Source organism: Plasmodium inui (assembly GCF_000524495.1).
Source record: "Plasmodium inui San Antonio 1 unplaced genomic scaffold supercont1.2, whole genome shotgun sequence".
NCBI classification, from domain to species: Eukaryota; Apicomplexa; class Aconoidasida; order Haemosporida; family Plasmodiidae; genus Plasmodium; species Plasmodium inui.
In genome coordinates, this window is record NW_008481836.1 from 1685495 (window position 1) to 1698887 (window position 13393).

Sequence of the window (13393 nt, forward strand, 5' to 3'; positions counted from 1 at the left end):
CTCCAGTTGTTTATAATTCATATGCATGTTTTCGATTTCGATTTTTTGGCTATTCATAAGGGAGTTATTTAGACTTAGACGGTTAATGAGGTCGGTGTTGCTCTGCTTGTACTTTATGATATCTCTGTTGTTGTTCAGTTCGATACTTTCAATTATACTCCTCAGTTCAGTAATCTGTTCCTCCTTCTTGTTTAGCTGATTGTACAATTCTTTTATCACTCTCTTTTGTTTTTCTATATTCAGTTTTTTTTCCTTTAAATATATGTCATTTTGAAGTAGCTTCTGGTTCGTCACGTTAAGGCAGTTCTCTACACGATGGACTTTGTTATTTGCATCCACCTCCATTTCGTTTTTCACACTTTTGTATTCCCTCAGATGCATGTAATTCTTCTCGATCTCTTTTTTCAGCTCTGCTAGCTTCTCATTCTTGGTCATGTTTTCTTCATTCAGATAAAAGAGCTCCTTGTTTTTTTTTTTCAATTCTTCGTTCAGGGTCACTATTTCTTCGTTTTGCGAAATAAGGATGTTCTTCATTTTTCTCATTAGGAAGTCTCCCTCACCGGGCGGGCCTGCTGCGCTTGAAGCGGCAGCAGCGGCGACGGCGGTTCCAATGCATCCAGGAGATGCCGCGGCTGATGCTCCCACGGATAGCCCCTCTGTGTTGTCCGAGAAGCTCTCGTTTTCCACCAACAGCTCGTTCAGGCGCGCGCTGCTCCTCTCGCACTGCTGAGTCTTCAGCTTGAAGTCCAGTTCTGGGGGGAAAGAAGTGGCACGAAAGGGCGTAATGATGAGTAAAGAAGTGGCACGAAAGGGCGTAATGATGAGTAAAGAAGTGATACGAAAGGGCGTAATGATGAGTAACGAAGTGATACAAAAGGGCGTAATGATGAGTAACGTGCTGCCACGATACGGCGTAGTGATCGGCGACGCCGCGACGCTCACTCAAGGGGGCCTTACCCATTTGGTATATCTCGTGGTCCTTCTGATTTATCTGGGCCTTGAGAAGGCCTATAAGCTTGAGCAGATTCTGCACTTTCAGTTTCATTTTTCCGTCCTCCGACTTGTCCGATTTCTGCGACTTCTCCGACCTTCCCTCGTGCATCTCCTCACGTGGGTTGCTGTCCGCCTCGGTGAAGTCCAAATGGGCGAGGTTCACTTGCTGGTAACTATTTTCCCACGTGTCATTACGAGGCGTGCACGAGCTGTGCTTCTCTTCCATTAAGCTTCTGTCTATGTCAGCCTCCTCCCTCACGTGCAAGGGAGATGGCCCCCTCGCCCGCAGTTCGGCAGGGCTCTCTTCGGTGGCCCAGTCTTCTGGGGTAGCCTTGTCCCCTCCACCACGGCGATCATCATCTTTGTCGTGCCTACCGAGGGTACCATCGGCAGCACGGTCCACTGGGTCATCATCAACAGGGGCATCATCAACAACCACATTACCACCTGCAATTTCTGTCCCCCTCTTGGGGTCCTCCTCTGCCATTTCGGGGAAGTACAAACCCATCATCTCGCTCTGATGCAGCGAGGACACGTCCTCCTCTGCTTCCCTTTTGAGATAGCCCTTCTCTTCTTCTTCCTCAAGGGGGGTACCACTCGTGCGAGGGTTCATTTCGCCGACGCCGTCTTCCAAATTATTCATATCTTGTGGGGGGTCATCCTTCGAGACAGGGTCACTCCTGTCACCCTCCCCTGCGCTGTGCATGGTGATGAGCACTCAGAGGGAAAAATAAAATGGCGTTCTTCCTTTCCTAACTTGGCGAAGCATTAAAGAGGGGAACAAACGAATAGGTAAACCCAGAAGTATTTTAAAAATGGGAAGAAAAGGATATGCCTTCTTGCTGTGCTTCAAAACGATCAGACAATTCTGTCTCTCGGTGAAGGGTAATAATCTGTGGAGGCTCCGCACTCCAAATGGGGCGCAAAAAGGAAGAAATAAAAACGGGGACGAAGAGATCGGAGACGAACAGATCGGAGACGAACAGATCGGGGTCAAACAAATCCTAAACAAATAAAAACATCCAGTCATCCGATCTTGTTGTTCCTCTGGCGAACATGACATCAACGCATATGCGTGTGTTTCGGTGGAAGTGTGTGGGGGGTTAACATAAAACAAACAAATTGAAGCCAAATGGAGCATGAAAGAAGGGCAATCATCACGTGGGAAGAATCTACTGTATAGGATATTTGGAGGCCTCCCCCTCTACGCACTAAAGCATAAGCATCAACTGCGCAGGTGGAAGTGGACCGTTTTGAATTCACAGGCTAAGTAGCAGGGAGGGAAAGAGTAAACACACGGGGGGGTCGTGCTAGCCTGGCCACTAGAGGCGCCTGACACGAATGAGTAGGCGACGCATACATACGTGGGTAGGTGGCGCGATACACGCGGGCAAACACACGTGCAGCTGGGGTTCACAGTTGTGAGGCGAATATGCAGATAAGTCTCCCACTGCGCAGACGAGTGGTTGGTTTAAACGTTCTACCCTGGAGTGGGCGAGCTGAGGAAGAATACTGTTTGGGCGTTTGCCCCTTTGCCCGTCTGACCGCCCCCCCGTCTTCCCTTTCCTGTTTAATGAAAGGCAGGACGGGTAGGGAGTATCACACGTCGGTGCAAAAGATTCCTGCAAAGACGGGCGAGGCTAGACCAGGGTGTGCATATAGGGGGGGTAAACGTAAACGTCAAAGCAAACGCTCATAAAGGGGGGGTACACAAAGGATTCGCAAAAAAAAGGAAAAGAAGGTTAACATGAAATAATTCGATAAAAAAAAGGAAAAAAAGGCTAATATGAAATGTTTCGCAAAAAAAAAAAAGAGGTTAACACGAAATGGTTCATCACATACGTAGGTGTGCTAACACATCTGCATACAGACGCTGGCCCAGGCGTGGCCATTCAAATGGGGTACTGATATAACCACAGGGGGAGGAAAAAGAAAAAAAAATGACGAAAAATCGCGCAATGGAGTGACTGCAAAGTGGCCAAAAAAAAAACTGTCACAAATGCCACAAACGCGACAAACGCTGCAAACGCTACAGACTCTACAAACACGGCAAACGCCGCAAACGCATGACCGACGGAACGGAAAAAAAAACAAACGAAAGTGGCGTTATGGACACGGTCCGAAGGGACGCAAAAAAATAATTAATCATTTTTATGCGGACGACCGAACTGGCGCAACCAGTAGACGCTAAGTGGACGCCAGCGAAAATGCAGGCATTCAAAATTGGAGGAAAAAAAAAGGGGCGACGGAAAATGAAGGATTCCCGGCAAACTTGGCAAGGGGGTACAACACTACCTTTCATTCGTTCCGTTCATTTGGATAAAAATGATGCCCTTTTGTTTGAATGGTTTGTTTGCTTTATTTTTTTCTGTTTCCTTTTCTGTTTCCTTTTCTGTTTTTTTTTTTTTTGTTTCTTTTTTTGTTTCTTTTTTTGTTTTTTTCTGTTTCTTTTTTTGTTTCCTTTTTTGCTTCTTTTTTGTTTTATTTCTTTTTTTTTTACGAGTTGTATTTTTTATTGAAGAGGCACGACGCGACTTAGCGCCCTCCATGCAACCATCGTAAAAATATAAATTTCATTTTGCGTTTCGTTCAGGTCAGTTTTGGCACAGTTAGGAGGAATGTCGGCATATGTTTTTTTCTCGCCTCCCAAATGATGACCATGCGCATCATATTATGTTATCTTTCCACTCGTGCTTCCCCCAAAGGGGTAAAATTAACCTGTCACGACTTCACGTGAAACCGTTTAATAAAGGAGTACATTTTGTGAGCGTTTTTTTTTTCCTTCTTTTCTTTTTTTTTACATCCCCCCTTTTAGCCACCAAACGGGTGACATTTTTTTTTTTTTTTTTTTTGCCAATTGTCTCATAAGACACTGTGGCTTGGATTGAAGTTACGACGGATGTAATTCTACCCGCGCGTAGGATTAGCGTGCCTGCATGGGGGATATGCAACCCCAATGGCGAGGAAGATTTTAACTTCCCATCGATCGGGCAGCCAAAAGAAGGGGTATATAGGGGGGCATCACCTCGTATTTTTCTTATTTTTTTTTTCCCCCTCCAACTTTGCTAACGCGTATAGGGTGCCATAAAAACGCATTTCAGGGGGTCATTTCGAATGAGAAGTGGTGAGTTCGTTTATATGCCCAAATGGGACTTTTGATCGCGGACTCTGTGGACAGATTGTCCATTCAAGGTACGCAGACAGGGCTGTGCATCGAACTACCCACGGTGAGGGATGGTGGCGCCCCCTCAGAGGCGCCCCATCCGACGGTTTCCCAAAAGAGAAACGCCAACAAACATAGTGGTACTAAAAAAGAACAAAAAAGAGGCGCTACGAACCCAGCTGTTCGTGCCGTACGAGTGGGCAATTGGGCCTATCCATTGTCTGAGGACGGCGCGCAGAGAAAAGTCCTTCGTCATCTTCGTTAACTCCGTTAGCTTCCTCAGCAGCTTCTGCTTCCTCTGCTTCTCCTCCCCTTGTGCGAATAAATCCCGCTCAACGTCTATAACGCACACTCCGCTGCACTCCTGCTGACAGTGCAGGTACTCGTCCGACCGCACGCTAAGAATATTTTCGCTAATAAACGTATTCATGTCGTCTTCAATTTCGCTCCTCTTGTAAGGACGCGGCGTGGGGATGCTCCGATGCATCAGGTAAAGGCAATGCTTCAGGTTATAATTCTGAATGATTATCTGTTTTCCAATCCGATCCGCATTCAGCAAATACTGCTGATAGAGACACTCTCTCTTCAGCTCCTTCGTGACGTATGTTTCTTCCTTTACATACCCCAGCTTCTTGTAATACTCTCTTGTCCCTACCCCTGCAATTATGCTCATTTTTTTATAGCCATAGTGGTAGGCAATCAATTCTGCAACGAGGACTAGACACTTTCCCAGTCCCTTATGCTGCACGAAGTTTAGGTCTTCCTTGAAATCGTCATGCTTTAGTAACGAGCCGTATACGTGGAGCTCTCTGATGAGGGCCGCGCCCTCCAAGCACTTAAAGGGCCTATCATCGCAGTAGTCGTTTTGATTGCGCAGTCGAAGACGCAGGAAGCCCAGCAGCGCCCGCTCGTTGTTGTCGTCTCGGGTATGGAGTGCGGTTAAGCGGTTGGAAGTGGCCTCCCCGTTGGAAGTGGTCACCCCGTTGGAAGCCGCTACCCCATTGGAAGCCATCACGCCTAAAGGGGTGGCCACCTCGGTACTCTCCCCGCCGCTCTGCGGGGGGGAAGGGCCATCCGAGTAGCCCCCCTCGGCGAACAAATTCACAGAGGAGAGCCCTATGCAATCTTCGTCAGCTCCCTCACTTTGAGGCGGCGCAGGGGGTGCCTCGACGAGATCGTTCATCCGGGTGGGGTTCCCAGGGCTTCCCTTCCTATTGTGGCTTTCCTTCCTATTGCCTCTTCCATCCCCCTGATGCTGATTCTGATGCAGCTCCCTCTTCTTGACCTTCTTCCTCTTCGCACCGGTGGGCGCTCCCTTTCGAGCCTTCTTCACCCCTTGAAAGGTGAGGAAGAACTCCTCCCCCCCTAGAGTCGAGTACTGATATATTTGCAGAAAAACTGAGCCCTCTTTCTTTTCAATTTCTTGGTTCTTCACTTCCTTGCATCGGATGCACTGGCAAAAAATGGATCGAATATTCAGTTCGTTGGCGATGAGTTGCCTCATGTTTGTTATATTATTTCCGGCAATGATGGAGGGGTTAGGAATATCCCGTATGACTCTGTTCAGGCGAATCCAAGGATGGATAGACTTCTTCACAAGAAAGATTAAGCAGATGAGGAGATTCTTGTCCGTTTCGAAATAAGGTTTAAATTCGTTATTGTTGTACCACTTCTCAATCCTCGTAAAAGGAGTAATTTCGCAAGGGTAGATTTTCCACTGATCGGCTTGCAAATCAGTGGAGCTGAGGACGTATTTAAACATCTCCACGTCTTTCTTCACATCTGAGTAAGGCAAATCAGGCATGAGGTGGATATCGACTTTGAATCCGTTTTCCTTGAGAAGATAGATAGCTCTGATACAATCCTGTAGAGTGCATTGTCTATTGACCTTCTTTAAAATAAAGTCATCTGTGTGCTGTATACCCAACTGTACTCTCGTGCATCCATACGATCGTAATCGAATCAACTCATCTTTATTTATCTGATCCGGTCTCGTCTCTAAAGTTAATCCAATAATGCGACAGCTGCTTGTCTCGTTAATCTCTTGCTCTTTCTCTAGGCTGAATTTTTTTCTTCTATTTTTTAAAACGGGGTATATATTCGCTGCGTAGTACACGTCCCTTATGAATTCCCTCTGGTATGCGACATCATAGCAACTCCACGTGCCTCCCAGGACAAGCACTTCAATCTTGTCTGCCACATGTCCGTTATTAACTAGTGTGGTGGTTCGATTGAAAAATTGACAAATCACGTCGAAGTTGTTCTGGTTTGCTCTCAAAATTGCTGGTTCGGTAGAGAGGTAAGATCTGGGCTGATTGGGTTCATTCGGGCAATAGTGGCAATCGTACTTGCAGCTGAATTTGTGGGGGTGTGTAATGATCGTTACGACTAGAACGCCGCTGTTCGATCGCACGCCCTTTCGTTTATTTATTTGCAAAAAGTGGACGCTATCCTTGTCCAAATCCTTGTAGTTTTTTATTTCTGTCGTGACGATCATGTTGCTAACATTTTCTAGGACGAACTTGACGTCCTTCCCTTTTTTGTTCACCTCGATCTTGTCCTCCTCGTCGGCGTTAACCGGGTTGTTCGGCTCCTTTTCCCTCTGCTGGGTCATGTCTTCACACCGTTGGTGGGCCTTCCCTTTTGCCTCCTCCTTGGGGGGTACGTCCTCCCCGCATTCCGACAATCCCCTCCCGGAGAGTATCTCCCCCTGTAGGAAGTCCATCTGGTGGTCATCTGGTCTTCCATTAGTGGTGTTCCCTTGATCATGCTGCTCATCCTCCTGCTTCTCTTCCTCCTCCTCCTCCTCGTTGGTGCTTCCATCTGCACCCGCGTTGAACTCGTTCGACACGTCGGACGTGTGAGAAGTGGAGGAAGCATTGTTGGGCTCCTCCGTAGGGGAAGATAGGAGGCTGTCCTTCCCCTCCTTGGAGTTACGCGCCGCCTGCAAATAATGATGCTGCAGGGCTACGCTAATCTGGTGCTTGGATGGACTCACTTTATATTTTTTCCGTAACTGGATGCACAAATTGTGGTACTCCGTTTCATTCTTTATCTCCTTCCTCTTGGACCACAGCTCGAATGCAAACTTCTTGAAGCTCTCATTCTTCAAAATGTCCTCGTAGTACTTGTCGTTGTATTTGTAAAAAAATTCGTTCATGGTGGAGGAGTAGCATTCGTAGTGTCTAAGTTCGTTTTGGTTTTTTATTTTTTTCTTGAAATTGTCGAAATTGCTTGGCTCGTAGCAATACACCTTTGGGTAAATTTTGTTCTCCTCATACTCCAGGGGGTAGTTGTGCTTGATTGCGTCGTTTATGTAGAAGTAGTCTCCCTGAGAGGGGGAGATACTACTACTACGTCTACTACTCTCGGCGGAGGTCCCTCCTTCCTGGTCGCCTTCATCATCGCTCGCTTCGCACAGAATTTCGTCCACCTTCTCATCGGGCAGTCGTCCGGGGTGGGGGGGCACTCCCTCGAACACCCCTTCGGGGACAGCTTTCCTCGCGGCAGGTTCCATCTCGCACTGCCCCTCCCCCATTGGTTTTCTCTCTCTATCTTTATCTCCTCCTTCACTTTTTTTAGGTTTTTGTTTCCCCTTTTTACTTCTCCCAGACAAGGAAGGGCCGCGTACATCCATATGCCTCTCTCTCACGATTGCAAAGAGTTAATCGCAGCTGCCCCCCCGTTCGGAAACGCCGCTCCTGCGCTGAAAATTCCCCCAAGTGTGGCGTCTCTACCAGGTGGGGCCTTCCCCAACTTTCAAAATAAAAGGGGTGAAAAAAAGGGGGAAAAAAAGGGAAAAAGAAAGCGAAAAAGAAAGTGAAGAAAACTTGAAAAAAGGAGTCAGAAGGAGTAAAAAAAAAACAATTCAACGGGCGCTCTTCAGCAACCCCGCAAAGATGACTAATCATAAAAGTTGCATCTACTTTAAGCAACACATGAGGGGGAGAAAAAAAAATACAAAATGGTACATATATATAACTTATCCCTCATTTGGATTAATTTTCCCCCTGGGTAGGCAAAGAAAAAAAAGAAAAACATAGTGACGTTAACTGCTACAAAATGCCGCAAATGCGCACCGCGTCGTTGCCGCTTTGAAGCATCCTCCCTCGAGCAGAACGTTGACGCGTTTGCGCTGTAAAATTCTTTACTTATTACCTGTGCGTCCGTCGCCGTGGCTGCAATTACAGGGAGGTTATTTTTTCTCTCTAGGCAGCAAGGCCCGTGGAACACTCTCGCCCGAGTAAAGACATACATATCCCGTATAAACCTACATATGCATGTCCCTTCGGTATGCATTTTTTTTTTCCTCCCATTTTGTTTTCCCCCAAAGGGGGGGAGTAGAATAATTTCCGTGTTCAATTTAGCTGCTTTCCCAAGTGAAAACTTTTTTGGAAAAAAAATGGAGACGGAAAAGGCGGCAGGGGAGAGGAGTAGCTTTGAATGACAGAACGGACCTGACCCGTTCATAGTTTTTTCCCAAAACGGGAAAAAAAAAAAAAAAAAAAAGTCAAAAGGTGCGTCAGAAGGTACACAAAAAAGTGCCCACAAAAGTGCCCCAAAGCGCCCCAAAGCAAAGTCACAAATCTTAAGTGAACACTCGAGCGGATGAGGGGCAACCACCGCGTGTGTTGATGTGCTTGTTTCCCCTTCTTGAGAATTCCCTTCGCGTGCGCCCACTGACTGCCCCCTCTACATATGCTCGTATCCGGGGGCGTCCGATGGAGAGGCCACAAACTGAAGGGCAGCTTACACAGCTGGGGAGGACAATTGCACAGACACATCAGTGACAACATAACCAAAGAAGTAATAACGCACAGTTATGATAGGAAAAAATATGAACAGAACGTGCAAATGTACGACACGTGCAAAAGCTATGTGGACTCGAAACAGAAGATCTTTTACGATTACGTTAAGGCGGAAAGACCCATGCTGCTACCCACCATAAGAGGGGGGCAGTATTCTCCCCCTCGAAAGAAGAACAATGATGATGAGGTGGAACTGGCTGGTTGCACAGAAAGGGGAGGCAACAACGACCAAACGGAACGGTACAACTACCCAACGGAACGGAACATCAACCCAACGGAACGGAACATCGACCCAACGGGGAGTGAACAGGTAAAGGTAAAATATCTGTGTGAGTATAAAAAGTGGAGTAAGCTCATAAGCAAAAGGGGAAGCAATCGTGCGGTCAAGGATGAAGCAGAAGGGGAGATCCCTATGCTTGCCGCGAACAAAGAAGCGGAAAAGGCGGAGGAAAAGCACCCACATAAGACAGCCCCAAAATTTAGCGACGAAAAGAAGAACCACATCAGTAATGACCTAATGCACATAAGTATCGACAACAGTAAGTTCTTCTGCCCAAATAAGAAGACGGAAGGATCCCTTGAAATGAAGATAACCCAGTACTGCTGGCAGGAAGGGCTATGCAGCTCCAGATTTGCATTCAACAATTTAAGGAGAGGCATTATCCAAGTCAATAATCAGGTAGTCTTTGAAAATGTTGTCATCTCCCCGGGGAAGGACAAAGTGGAGTTAACCAAAGTAGGCAAACATCTCCTCAGGAACAAAAACATAACCATCATTTTGAATAAGCCAAAATATTACCTCTCCATTTTGAACGATCACAAGACAGACAAAAAACTGCTCGCAAGAAATTTAATAAGAAATGAAAATAAGTTCATTGAGGAGGAACACAAATGTATGAGTTATTTTATCAACAAAAATGTGAACATTGAGAAGGTCAATAAGTTATATGTGTGTGGAAGGTTGGACGCCAATTCCACAGGCCTGCTGGTTTTTACGCAGAATACGCTCATCTCAAGTTATCTGCTAAACAAGCACAAATACCAAGTGGAGAAGGAATACATTATCAGGACAGCCGACCCGATAGGAGAAGATCATATGGAACTCTTACGAAGAAATGCCCTTGTTGATGGTAAGCTGATATATAAATGCCGCATACAGTATGTGGACTGCTTTACGCTGTCCTTTACACTTTACCAGGGCTTCCACAAAATTATTAGGAAACTGTGCCTCCTTTCAAACATCAAAATTAGGGCCCTGCACAGGGTCAGGATAGGCGGCATTCACCTGAAAGGTTTGCCCCTTGGAAAGTGGCGCTTCCTCATGCCCAACGAGTCTTTTTTTTTGTAAAAAATGGGGGAAAGAAGCTCCACTGGGGAGAAAGAAGCTCCAGTGGGGGCGCTGGACACCTTCTCGAAGTGGACAACAAATGGAGGAACTTTCTCCAACAAGGATATCCCTCCCCTTTGCAGGATAAGTTTTCCCTTTGTTTTTCCCGCTGGAGGCTCAGTGACGCGCTTAGTGTTGCTCGCTTTTACCCCCAGTGGAAAGTGTTTCCGCCAAATGGGTGACATGAACGGTATTCTTTCTTTACCGCTTCGCCTGAGAAGTATTTTTTTCTTCCCACCGCTTGCACCTCATTGTGGAGTTCTTTTTCCCCATCTTGGCTGTTTTTTTTTTTTTTTTTTTACCGACGTTTTAGTTGTTGACCCGTTTAGGCACTTTTTAACATTTCTCCTGTTTGGGCATGCCCCCCAGGAAGGCGCTTCCTCGTGAGTGGGATTTTTTTATATAGTTCTCCCTTTTTGCGAAAAACGCTGAGATAATCCCGTAGGAGGAATAGAACCTCCCCCGAACCCCTCGCGACAGGTACAAACGTAAAGAAGAAGTACACGTTTGTAGAGGGGGCACCGTTTATTCTCGTAAGTGCAGCTTCCTATCCTACCATGTGGGTCCGCTCCCTCCATAGACACACCCTCATCCAAAAGGACGTCCTACCAATGTGATCATGTTCAACGTATACACTCGAGGATTCTCCAAGAAGGCCGGTTGGTCGTGGATAAAAAACAGGAGGGGAAGGAAAAAAATAATTTCATTTGAATACCCACCGAAGGAAAGAAGCAGCATCGTGAAGCTGACAGACCAAAGTGACAAACTAGTGTTCGTATGTAACGGGAAATTAAGGGACACCTTCATGACAACGGTGAAAAGTATGAAAGAAACAAAATGTGTCGTGAAGAACGACACCATTTGGACACCCTGTTTGGTTGTGTCAAAGGCCAAGTGTCACACCCTACTGGAGAGCTTCACCTACGATGAGATTCTGCACTTGGAAAAATTAGCACCCCGTATTTTGCAAGCGTTTGAAGAGGCACAAGGTAGATTACATCAAGATGAACAGAACAGAGTGCTCAGTAAGCACGAAGCAGTGAAGTTTAGATTGCTGGAGTAGTATCACCCTGGAGGGCACCGTGGCGAGGGGGGGGTTATACTTACACACGTTTATGTCAAGAGAGGGCATGAACAGGGAGATTCCTGCACCAGGTGGGTAATGACACAGTTAGCTAAACGGAAAAAAAAAAAAAAAAAAAAAAAAAAATACCACACTTGTCAAGACAGTCCTGCCTTCTTAACCTTTCCACTGGAACAAATTGGTAAAGCTTGCTTACGCCGGATGCACATCATTTGTGATGCTGGTCCATTTCCATGTTAGGGAGACTCCGTTTTTGAATTTTCTCCAGGGAAGGAATGGCATTCATGACGGAGGAGGAGTACTTGGTTTCTTTCGCCTGGAGCAGGAAATCACCTTTCGCTTCCCTGGACAGGGCCAAGGAAGAATTGGGTGCGCGCCTGCGCCTGTTTCCATAAATTGGGTACTCCTTTTTGAAGAAGGACGACGTGGAAGAAGTGGACGACGCGGAAGAATTGGACGATGCGGAAGACGAACGCGGTGGTAACAACGAACGGCAATCCAGGGAAGGGACATCCCCCTCGCTGATAGGGTCCCCTTCAAAAATTTTATTTCCTTTATAATTTTTCTTCGTCATTTTGATATGCAATTCCCCAGTGTATTTTTTTCTCGATATTTTAGTGAGGTCTGTTAAAATGGCATCGCTCAGTTTGACTTGGAACAGCTTCTCCTTTATTACGCACCGGACGTAGTTAACATTTACGTCCACCTGGATAAGTGAGTTACAGAGGTACTTCGGAAGGAAGAGCTTCAGAAAGGTGTGCTTGTTGCTGGAGTACTCGTCGAAAAGGAACTTGTAGTGGCCTGCGTAGTGAAGCGGCGTAGGGAAGCGGTGTAGCGAAGCGGCCTAGCGAAGGGGTGTATTAGCGTAGTAGAGGGGCAGATCCTTTAGCGATGCATTAGGGTACACGCAACACATCGCTTAGCGCCACGAGCCCACCTTCGTTGCACTGGCGAATCTCCCCGTCGTCAGTATACACAGGCGGCACTTCCCTCTTGGCCCTCTCCTTCGACTCATCCCTCTGTCCGTTCTGAACTTCTTCCCGTTCTATCTCTTCGTAAATCTCCTTTCTCTGATTTATACTGTCATAGTGCTCACTCTGTCCAAGCCCCTTCTCTTTCTGTTTCTTCCATTCGTCTTGTAAAGAGTTCCAAACGGTTTCCCTTTTCTGTCTTGCGATTATCCTATCTGACGTGAGAATGTCCGATCCGTCTAAAACTTCCAGCTGACCCAGGTGTAGAATCACGAACAGTTTTAAATGTTTCCACTTAGCACAGGGATTTCCCATGAGGTACAGCTCCTTCAAATTTTCATTCTTCTTCAAGTTCGTTACAGATGCTTCGATGGTTGATACGTCGATGAAGTTTAGGGTCAAGTCCAGCTGAGAGGGGGGAAAAAAAAAAGCAGTTGCCTGTGTTCATATAATTTAACTTTGCTGGGAGGTCTTCTCTGTACGACTGTCCTCTGTTGTAGACATTCCCTACCTTACGCAGTGACTCGCACCCGTGCAGGTTCTCCACCAGCGTGATGTTGTTCAGGGCGAGGTTCAGATACTCTAGCTTCTTCAGCTGATTTAGGTTCTCTATCTTCTCAATCAGATTATTCTGGAGCAACAGTATTTTTAAGTTTCTACAATGGGTGTTGACGAATTCGATTTTTTTAATTTGAAGTTGGTGCAGGGCGACTTCCTCCAGCTCCTCGAGCAGCCCCTCGTTGTGCTCGCTCTTGCGTTTAATTAGCTCCAAGTCGATCTTCATTTTGGGTAGGTGTCCTTTTGGGGGGGCCTCCCACTCGCAGGGATGCAGATGTGCAGCTATGTAGGGATGTATGCAGACATGTATGTGTTTCTTTTTTTTTGTTTTTTCTCTTTTTTTCTTATTTTTTTCGTCTTTTCTTTTTTCTCACCTGATATGCTCCCAACCCCCTGAAAAGGTGTAAATTTTCCCGACGTGGCCGCCTT

General features: G+C 46.5%; 4 protein-coding genes across 4 annotated transcripts in view; 1 reads left to right on the forward strand and 3 right to left on the reverse strand.

Annotated features, from left to right (window-relative positions):
- The window catches only part of C922_00821 (hypothetical protein), a gene marked incomplete at both ends in the record, with an annotated part of 2948 nt that extends 1249 nt beyond the window's left edge, over nucleotides 1-1699 (reverse strand). Inside the window, 2 exons of the mRNA XM_008816433.1 lie at nucleotides 75-752; nucleotides 958-1699. Coding sequence (XP_008814655.1) covers nucleotides 75-752; nucleotides 958-1699 — 1420 coding nt within the window. The remainder of the gene's footprint in view (nucleotides 1-74; nucleotides 753-957) is intronic.
- Nucleotides 1700-4241: 2542 nt separating this feature from the next.
- C922_00822 (hypothetical protein) lies at nucleotides 4242-7694 on the reverse strand (the record flags this gene model as incomplete). Its single annotated transcript, XM_008816434.1, has 1 exon — nucleotides 4242-7694. The coding sequence occupies one exon, from the start codon at nucleotides 7692-7694 to the stop codon at nucleotides 4242-4244; it is 3453 nt and encodes a 1150-aa protein (XP_008814656.1).
- A 1160-nt stretch (nucleotides 7695-8854) lies between these two features.
- Nucleotides 8855-11414, forward strand: C922_00823 (pseudouridylate synthase; the record flags this gene model as incomplete). The annotated part of the gene is made up of 3 exons (XM_008816435.1): nucleotides 8855-10256; nucleotides 10832-10884; nucleotides 10932-11414. 3 exons carry the CDS (start codon nucleotides 8855-8857, stop codon nucleotides 11412-11414), a joined length of 1938 nt encoding a protein of 645 aa, XP_008814657.1.
- Nucleotides 11415-11643: 229 nt separating this feature from the next.
- On the reverse strand, nucleotides 11644-13190 carry C922_00824 (hypothetical protein; the record flags this gene model as incomplete). The annotated part of the gene is made up of 3 exons (XM_008816436.1): nucleotides 11644-12236; nucleotides 12373-12814; nucleotides 12918-13190. 3 exons carry the CDS (start codon nucleotides 13188-13190, stop codon nucleotides 11644-11646), a joined length of 1308 nt encoding a protein of 435 aa, XP_008814658.1.
- Nucleotides 13191-13393: the final 203 nt, after the last annotated feature.